This window comes from Phoxinus phoxinus, assembly GCF_949152265.1.
Source record: "Phoxinus phoxinus genome assembly, chromosome: 19".
Lineage (NCBI taxonomy): Eukaryota > Metazoa > Chordata > Actinopteri > Cypriniformes > Leuciscidae > Phoxinus > Phoxinus phoxinus.
Window position 1 is genome coordinate 30,565,836 of NC_136894.1, and position 10,000 is coordinate 30,575,835.

The 10,000-nt window shown below is 37.0% G+C and overlaps 2 protein-coding genes across 4 annotated transcripts in view; both read right to left on the bottom strand.

Annotated features, from left to right (window-relative positions):
• slc44a4 (solute carrier family 44 member 4) overlaps positions 1–4,387 on the bottom strand; it is a 28,840-nt gene extending 24,453 nt beyond the window's left edge. For both annotated transcript variants that reach the window (XM_079591579.1, XM_079591578.1), the window contains exon 1: positions 4,163–4,387. In XM_079591579.1, coding sequence (XP_079447705.1) covers positions 4,163–4,211 — 49 coding nt within the window. In that variant the 5' untranslated portion in view covers positions 4,212–4,387. The remainder of the gene's footprint in view (positions 1–4,162) is intronic.
• A 1,361-nt stretch (positions 4,388–5,748) lies between these two features.
• Positions 5,749–10,000, bottom strand: part of ehmt2 (euchromatic histone-lysine N-methyltransferase 2) — a 37,505-nt gene continuing 33,253 nt past the window's right edge. The window contains exons 25-28 of one of the 2 annotated variants that reach the window (XM_079591820.1): positions 9,649–9,735; positions 9,479–9,557; positions 8,096–8,271; positions 5,749–6,193 (exon numbers count right to left, since the gene is read on the bottom strand). In XM_079591820.1, coding sequence (XP_079447946.1) covers positions 6,013–6,193; positions 8,096–8,271; positions 9,479–9,557; positions 9,649–9,735 — 523 coding nt within the window. In that variant the 3' untranslated portion in view covers positions 5,749–6,012. The remainder of the gene's footprint in view (positions 6,194–8,095; positions 8,272–9,478; positions 9,558–9,648; positions 9,736–10,000) is intronic. The other variant, XM_079591821.1, reaches the window with a different exon arrangement.

Here is a 10,000-nt window from a genome sequence, read left to right on the forward strand (position 1 = left end):
TGAGACCAAACTCTTATAAGACACACACACACACACACACACACACACACACACACACACACACACACACACACACACACACACACACACACACACACACACACACACACACACAACAGTGATCTCTTGTCATGACAACACAATCATGTCAGACCAACCAGTTCCTCAACCTCTTTATGTACAATCCAGGATCATGTTACACTAAACACACACACACACGTTTATTTGCCTTCAGGACGGAGAACATTATCCCTGTAAGATACGTTTATAGCATCGCGTAAAAGAAAGGGTGTGCTGTAGATTTTATATGAGGTCACACACACAGATCAGAGATCACACACACACACACACACACACACACACACACACACACACACACACACACACACACACACACACACACAGATCAGAGATCACACACAGATCAGAGATCACACACAGATCAGAGATCACACATAGATCAGAGATCACACACAGATCAGAGATCACACACACACACACACACACACCCTTATCAGAGATCACACACAGATGCTTACATCATGCATATCAGAGTGGAACACAACTAGAAACCTGAACTTAATTAGCAAAAAACTGTGAACTATAATTGCCCAGAGATGTGTGTACCTGACAACCTCAAAGTAAAAATGATTCATTACTAATGTTCTGTTCTGTTAGTCTGTAGTTAATATAATTAACTCAAAGTCGTGATGAAACATCTTCCGTATTGTAGCGCACATCTCAAACTGATTATTGGAAAGGAAAGAATGTGGGCGGAGACTTGGTTCTATACGGTGGTTGTTGATTGGATTGTGAGATGTGGGCGGGGCATTCGAAAATGGAGGCGGGTCTAAATTGAAAGTCTTTAAGAAAGGGGCGGGGCTTAAAGGTAGGGTAGGTCAGAGATGTCTAAAAAAAACTTTTATTCAAATTTGTTTAAACTGTCTTTATATACCAATACATAATTAAAATGCAAGTACTCTGAAATAGAGAGTATAAAAAACTGAGTGACTCTAGTGTATTTTTAATCTTCAATAAACACAGCTCATTAATTCCATTCACTCCCACCTAAAAACGGGAGCGTGACTGCGCGCACGTGGGCAGAGCCAGTAATAGCGGCGGTAGTCATGGCGACGGAGAGTGACAGTCGCGCAAGCCAATCACTTGTTTCGTCCCGGTAGGAATTAATGAGCTGTGTTTTTTGAAGATTAAATACACTATAGGCACTCAATTTTTATACTCTCTTTTTCAAAGTACTTACATTTTAATTATGTATTGGTATATAAAGACAGTTTAAGCCAATTTGAAAACAAGTTATTTAGACAATTCTTACCTACCCAACCTTTAAGTGAACTAAACGATTGGTGAAGTGAAGTATGTCGTTTGACAGGAAAATCATAATAATGTTTTTTATAAAAGATTGAGATTAAAACCATGTATTCATGGAAGAATCGTTCACAGTTAGATCAATAACATCCATTTAGAAAAAAGGATGAATTTAATTTCACGCCAACTTTAAACCAACTCTATAGAAGTTTAATTCAATCTGACAAAACTTCCCTTTGTGGACATTTGGGGTCTAATTTAAGTCGATTCTTCATAAATCAAGCATTTTATTTGAACACGCAGAACAGGTTAAGAGGTATGGGGGAGTGTACAGAAATGATATCTTTATAAATAAACACTAAAGTGTCGGCATGTGTGTGAAACTGTGAGTCAGCTTATCTTTCAGGAAACTATTTCAAATGATGCGGACAATACAACAAAACCAGCTAATTAAGTGTTCAGATGAGGTCAGCGCCTTCATTTTCTGAAACACACGGGCAATGCGAGTGTGTGTTTATGATTATGTGATTCTTCCTGGTTTAATTGTTGAACAACAGGCTTGTTAGAAGCTCCAGAGAAATGTCTTATCTCCAGCGGTCTCCTACTGAAGCATGCTGGGAAACCAGGAAGAAACAATACCCTCATTTTTTTTAGTGTGTACTGTGAACTAAAACACACACGGTTCACGTCTTTCCTGTTGCTCAAATGTACACACAGCGTTCGTTCAGAAGCACTACTTTTTTGGTTTTCAAGAACTACAATCAGAGATCTCACTTATCAAACAATATTTGTATAATCTTTCAAATTCTAAAAAAGGTAAATAAACTAAAATAAACCAATAAAACAAAATGGTACAAATAAAATGCAGTACACGCAATGACTGCGGCAACTTCAACCATTGTAAGGACAAAGATATCGATTTTTCTTATTCAAAATGATTTCACCCCCCCATGAATCAATGAAAGCTGTATCATATACTTGGATATTTATATGAGCAATATCACACTCATATTCATGCGAAATGGCTCTATATCTATGTCAGACGGGCTGCAGCGTTCACTGTAAAAAAAAATTGGTTTAACTCAAAAAAGCAAGTTACCTTGTTGCCTTAAAATTTTGAGTTCGTTGTAATTCAAAATTTGAGTTAATACAATGAAGAAGAATGGTTTAATAAACAGAAACTCAAAATAGTGTTATCTTCACACATTAGTTATCGAAGTTGATTTGACAAAAGTAAAAAGTTGTGATAACTTGTGATAAAGTGTTAATTTTGTGTGAAAATATTGTATTATCGATCAAATTAAACACTAATTTCATATATTGTCTTTCAATAATGTATTGTATAATGTATTTCATATTGTAAGCACCTTGTACGAACACTGTAAAAAAAAATATGATCAATAAGTTATGACAACATACACTAAAAAATGCTGGGTTGTTTTAACCCAAATTTGGGTCAAATATGGATGAGCCCAACCGTCGGGTTAACATTTTTAATTAAAAAAGTTAACCCAACAGCTGGGTTTGTCCATATTTTACCCAAATTTGGGTTAAAACAACCCAGCATTTTTTAGAGTGTATGTTTTTGCATTGTTTCAACTCATCAAAATGAGTTAAGCAAGTGCACTTTGTTTATGTTAAACAAGATTCAACTAATTTTTTTAAGTCAGTTTAATGTAATTTAAGTTGAAATGACTTAAACATCCAAGTTGATTGATCTTAAAAATTTAAGGCAGCAACTTTTTCTTTTTCACCGTGCAGGAAGAAGAGCATTGAGTAATGGTTATGTTGAAACAGAAACACGAGACTCATGCTCTGACGCTCGGCTGTTCCTCGAGAATGATGCACACGTCCTTATCTGTCATAGCATCATAAAGCACGTATATTATGAGCTCTTTCCCATCATGGCATCATAAAGAAATGCAACTGAGGTCAGGATCAGCTGTAACTTCACCGTGAATGCAGATATTCACACACTGCCCCGTCAGAAGGAAGGCGACACTGAGCGGCCGGCTGGTTTTCAGTGTTTAACAGAAGGGCTGGACCATCTTTTGCACAAGCTCAACTTTTACAAAACAAATTTGCAAGTCACTGTGTGAATACATACGTGTTTACTTTACTTAACTAAATGAGGATGTGCCATGGTATCTATAAATTACATTATTAATTATAACAGAGCAACAAATAATTATATTTCTATGACTTCAATTACAGTAATATATACATATATATGTGTGTGCGTGTGTGTGTGTGTATTCCACAAAAACAGGACATATATTTAACAATTGTGTTTTCTAAGCCTGGAAATGAATCAAATAAAAATATTAAATAAAAATTAATTTAAATGTTAAAAAGTCTTGGGAAATTCTCTCTCTCTCTCTCTCTCTCTATAGGCTATATATATATATTCAGAAATATTTTAGAGCTCATGAAAACTAGAAAAAAAAATACAATGGATTCACTATATTTTCCAAGACTTTTTCAGATTATAATTTCTTATTACTTTTTATTTAACAATTGAATTGTATTTATTTCCAGGCTTAGAAACACACAACTGTTGAATTCCCTGATAGTCCATGATCTTGTCAACTTTGTTTACTCTAATAATGTATAATTTTTCAACTTGACGACGACACAAGATTGAGGGGAAACAATAAAATATAACATCACGGGCACTCTCTATCATATATATTGATATAGGGCAAATATCGAAACACTCAAACACACATGAAGTGAGCAGCCTGTTGCATTATAGCATTATTCTCCTGAGAAATGCTCCAAATGTTCTCAGAAATACAGCCATAGTGACAGTTGGCGCATTCAGAAACTGTCTTACCATACTCCGAGTTGTTTTGCTCTTCTTCCTCTCGTTTCTTTCCGCCCATCTTTTCACTTTGCGGTCATGTGTTTAGAATAAGAGCCGTGTTGTGATCTGGAGAGTTTCACTGCACGGCAGCGGTCATCTGAAGCGATAAGCCCGGTCTCGGCGCGCGCGGGTGTAGTTTCAGAGCTGCTGTATTGTCTGTAAATCTTTAGAGTAACTAAGCACTGTGATGACGTCGCACACGACACCTGCCGCTGCGCGCACCTCTGGATCACCTGGATGCGCGCTCACGTTCCTGTGCACGTCCTTCGTACACGCGCGCGTCCTTTACCGGTGGCTGTTTATTACGGCAGGAGTAATAAGAAACTTGTGGAGAAAAGTGAGTTTTCAGGTTTCTGTTAAACTGTATTTTTGTCAACTATTAACGACGCTTTAAACATTAACACACTGATTTTTTTTCCCTCCAGGTTTCTCTGTTAAACTGTATTTTTGTCAACGATTTACGACGCTCTAAACAACACACAATGTTTTTTTTTTCAGGTTTCTGTTAAACTGTATTTTTGTTAACTATTTACAACGTTTTAAACAAAACACTTATATTTGTGATTGATCTTTAATAAAGTGACACATAATCAAATAATAATACAACATGCATAATAAAAATAAATAAATAATGAAGTGTCGATGCGTTGTAATGTATAAGATGCGGTCACGTTTACTGTTGTTCGCTCCGCGAATATTCGATCGGGAATCTCGCGTGAACACGAAATATTTCGCATCTTGTTCAGTGGGTCTCCTGATTTCGCTAATGTAACGCATAAATTAAAACGCTGTCTAAATAATTCACATTTAACCTTTATGTGTAAATATAGCTACTCTATATTTACATTTCTATATTTTTACCAATATAGACATGTAGGCTAGCCTAAGTCGTTAAGTTTAAACAAAATAATTATAAATGACAACTGGCACAGTTTCTGTTTGTAATATTATTTTATCATTAGCCTCATATCAGCATAAAATACTGATGACCTTGAGTTGTTGATTTCTCTATACAGTAATACTGACTCTTGTCAGTCATGAGTCATGCATTACTGTCTGTGCAGAGAAATGAGTAACACAAATCACTTAATGACACACTTAAACACTGAAAATGTAGGTCAGCGCAAGGAGGAAGAATATGAAATATCTGACCACACTTTCCAAAGAAACACCATCTACAATTCCATATAATTATTTTTTTAGGTAATATAAAGAGGTTTCTGGGTTAGTTATTTGTTTGCTACTTTAGTGATTGATGCCATTCTTTTGTAACTTCAAAAGAAAAGTAGTTTTCATTGAAATGGTGGTTGTGTTGTTGATTCTGTCGTTTCTTTTTCCTTATTTTGTTCCTGGCCTAAAAAGAAAAGAAAAAAAGAAAAAAGAAAAGCCGGCCGGGATGGTCCCACTTCAAATGATAATTTATGATTTTACAGTAGTAAAAGTCCAGCAATAAAAACTTAGCTATTGCTTTTGATTACCATGATAAATTTGCTGAAGTGATTCTGCATTGCTGGAGGAATCTTTTGTGACGAGAGCAACAAAAAGGAGAAGACGTTTCTGTATCAAACAGTTTTTATTAAAACAATTACACATACAAAAAAAGCTCATGGTATTTAATGAAAAACAGAGTATTAGTGATCAGATGACATAGTTTTCCCCTCCTGACCCGCGCAGAAGTCCAGCCGTGTGTCTGAACGCTTCTTCCCGGTGGTGTTTTGTAAATGCTGAACTGTGTCCCGTCAGACGGGAGAAATGAAGCATGTGAAGATGCACACACAAGCGCTGGCGTGATACACACACGTCTCTGTTCATGGGTCTCATTACGCGTGTCCTAACAGCGGGAGTCCGGCTTCAGCGCCCGGGTCCGCACACATCTCCAGCCGGGACAGCCGGCTCTGCTCCAGCGCGATGGCCTCAGCCGAGTGCTTGCACTTCTCCGAGCCGCACTGACAGGTGAAGTACTTGCTCTTGATGTCCCAGAAACGATCGCCGTAATCAAACCTGTCAGAGAGAACACATCGGGAACACTTTACAATCATGTTCATTAGTTAAAGGTGCATAGCGCACGATTCTGAGTTTTTGCAGAACTATGCCACCTCTGGCGGCAAGCGAAACTGCAGCCAGAGATGTGCACGCACTAGACAAAAGTTTTCTTTTTTTTATCTTACGTGGAGTTTGCGTTGGTGTTTGAAATGAACTACAAGCAGGTCTCTTACAATCCCTCTTCTACGGAGAATGCCGGCGAATACACAGACCTGCCAGACATCGCTATGTGAGCGTGCCGTGAATGCGCATGACGTCACGCCCAGTCTCAAACTCCGGCCCGAATCCCTCTTATTTATTTTACTTTACAGGATTATAGAGACAATCTCAGTGATCAGAGAAGGGCTCATTCAGCCCATCAGGCAATTGTTTAAGCATGTATGGGTTAGAAAACGGGTATTTTTAACATGAAAAGTTGCTTAATGCACCTTTAACATGAACTATAATGAACAAGACTTCTTCAGCCTCTTAATTTCAACATTTACTGATACGTTATTAAAATCAAAGGTTGTATTAGTTAACATTAGTTAATGCACTGTGAACTAACATGAACAGCTGGATTTTTATTAACTAATATTAATTAATAAAGATTTAAAAATGTATTGCTCATTGTTAATTCATGTTAGTTAATACATTAATGAATCTTATTCTTAAGTCACTTCAGGTTCATTAGTTAACATTAGTTAGCATGAACTAATAATGAACTGCACTTCTACAGCATTTATTAATCTTTGTTAATGTTAATTTCATTATTTACTAATACTGTATTAAAATCATGTTAACATTAGTTAGAGCAATGTGAGCTAACATGAACAAACAATGAACAGCTTTATGTTTATTAACTCATGTTAACAAAGATGGTAACACTATTTACAGTGTCCTTGTTACATATGTTACATGTACTTACCATAGTAATAACAGTAAATTATGCATAATTACATGAAACTAACCCTCAACCAAACCCTAATCCTACCCTATCCCTATAGTAAGTACATGTAGTTGCTTAATATTACTCAGTACTTAAATATATAATTACACTGTAACAATAGCCGCGTTTCCATTACCGTTCAAATTGCGCAAATTGAAATTGCAAATTGAAACGCGTAAATTTCGCAAAAACTCCCATTTATCGCAAAAAAGTTTCAGGCAATTCGAAAAATAAATATTTCGCAAAACTGCACTGGAAACAGTTTTTGCGCATATACAGTCAGCTGATGTAGATGATGTGGTGTGTTTGGACAGAAGACGAGACAGATTTCTTTATTAAACTCATAAAAGACAAAAGAATTACAGGAATACTGGACTCTAAACCTCAAAGAAACGCCACGATCAAGACCTCGAAGCAGAGATGAGGGAGAAACTCCTCATATGAGCCGCTCACAGTATAAGTGTCTTTTCTTGCCATTGATGATTGGATAACACACACACGTCTCCTTCCATTAATAATAATAATGTCTAGTGCGGTGGCTTTGATATATAAATCTACCAATGTCCGTTGCCATGATTTTTTAAATGATTAGGGTGTAGTCGCATAACATCGGTTAATGGAAACGCGTCATTTCGCAATAGGTTTGTATCGATATTTAGAAGAAAGAAAAATCGCAAAAAGTTTTGCGCAAATCTGTAATGGAAACGCGGCTAATGACACCTTAAAATAAAGTGTAACCACAAAGATGAATAAATACAGTAACAAATGTATTGCTTATGTTTAGTTCATGTTAGTTAACTAATGAACCATATTGTAAACAAGTGTTACCAACATATCAACAGGAACTCGATGCAAATACGGCCAAAAATTCTTTGGGATCGAGACGAGCCGCCAAAAGCCATGAAGTCAGAAAGACACGATTGAACTCTCACCCCAGTTCCTGTCCGGTGAAGATGTCCCTGGAGCTGAAGAAGGCGATGCGAGGGAAGCGCAGGTCCTGGTGGAGCATGAACACGCGCACGGGGATGATGTTGGGGTCGCACAGGTGGTTTATAAAGCGGCTGATGTTACCATAGTATCGGGCATCTATACAGTACACTTCACCGTCCTGAGAAAGACAGGGGTGTTAGTTAACTCAGCGTTACAAACATCTTTTAAATGGAGCTAACATCAATAGGGATGCATCGATATCCTAAAATTCAGCCCATATTGATAACCAATAATTCTTTATATGCCAAAAATCACGAGGATATTAAGATCATGTTCCATGAAGATATTTTATAAATTTCCCACCGTAAATATATAAAACATGTATTTTTGTGAGTGAATGCAGCACAATCGTGAACATAAATGCACAACTTTAAAGGAGATTTTCTCAATGTTTAAATTTTTTTGCTCCTCAGATTCCAGATTTACAATAGTTGTGTCTCGACCAAATATTGTCCTATCCTAACAAACCACACATCACTGGAACTTTTGTGTGATATATAAATCTCAATTTCTAAAAATGTACCCATTTTTGTGGTTTTGTGGGCCAGGGGTCACATATTTGAAAGCCGATAACCGATATATTGGCTGATAAATCTTAATTTTTATATAATTTTTGAGAGCCTGATTACACAAACAAAAGTCTCATTATTAAAAGACATGTCCCAAACACTTCAACATAAATCAAGTCTAGTTTGAACCGGTGTAATATTTTAAATTAATTTTACACTCCCATGGCCAACTTTCCTTACAAAATAAATAAATAATAATATTTCAAGCAATTCAAAAGCACCGTGGTGAACAGTGCGCATCTGAAGGAAATAATCCATTATTTATCGGCTTTAATATATCAGCCATATTTTCTTATTGGACCGATAACATTAGTATTAAATATGAAACTTATATTACGATACCGATATAGTTGCTTATATATCGTGCACACCTATAAATAAAATAAATATTAGATGAAAAACACAATAAATGAAAATTGGAAATGTTTAAGTTGAAGCACTAAAATTACTACCCGGAAATAAAAACTAAAATAAAACAACAAATAGTTTGTTTAATAGTCAGATAGTCAGATTTAAAGACTAAAAAATAGATTTTAAATAAGGTAACATGAGTAGGCTGACTGTGTGCCGATAAAGTTGGACGCATTAAATTTTATATAGATGGTATAGTTATATTTTGCAACAACATGAAAGCAAGAGGCTGAGATTTGTGTGGAGCTCGAGGTGAAGAGATTCAATGCAAATTTGTTTTAGTGAATTTGCATCGGTCACTCCTCTCGTAAACAGGCCTTCAGAATGAAATCAGTGTCCCGAAACCTTGTTGTCCAGATCAAACAGGTACGAATCATCCTCCCTCACGTCTGCTTCCGCGTCCGAGATCAGCTCGCCGACATACCTGCAGAAACACAACAGAAGAAGCCAAATAAACCCGGCTTGCTTTACGCTCCTAAAAAGATAGTTTGAAGGCATCGCACGAATCCACTCACTCGCAGATGAAACTTCCTTGAGGAATATCCTGAAGCGCTCTGACGCCCCATCCCATCTTCTCCGTGCGGTAGAGCTGCAGACGCACCCTGAAACACACACACACACACACACACACACACACCACGGCTTTTACAGGGGAACTGAAGAACGAACTGACATGCTGCCATTTCCAACTAAATCAGGCCAAAGCGGTTTGTTTCCGGAGTTTGAAACAGTTTTGCCAAAGTGAGCTTTCCCGGGAAAAAGTTGGAAAACGCCTTCGCATTGGTCAGTGGTAATGATGTCGTTAGTGGGCGTGGCCCCCGAGGCTCCGCCTTCTCTCATGTGTAAATCTATTTTCGGGTCATTTCT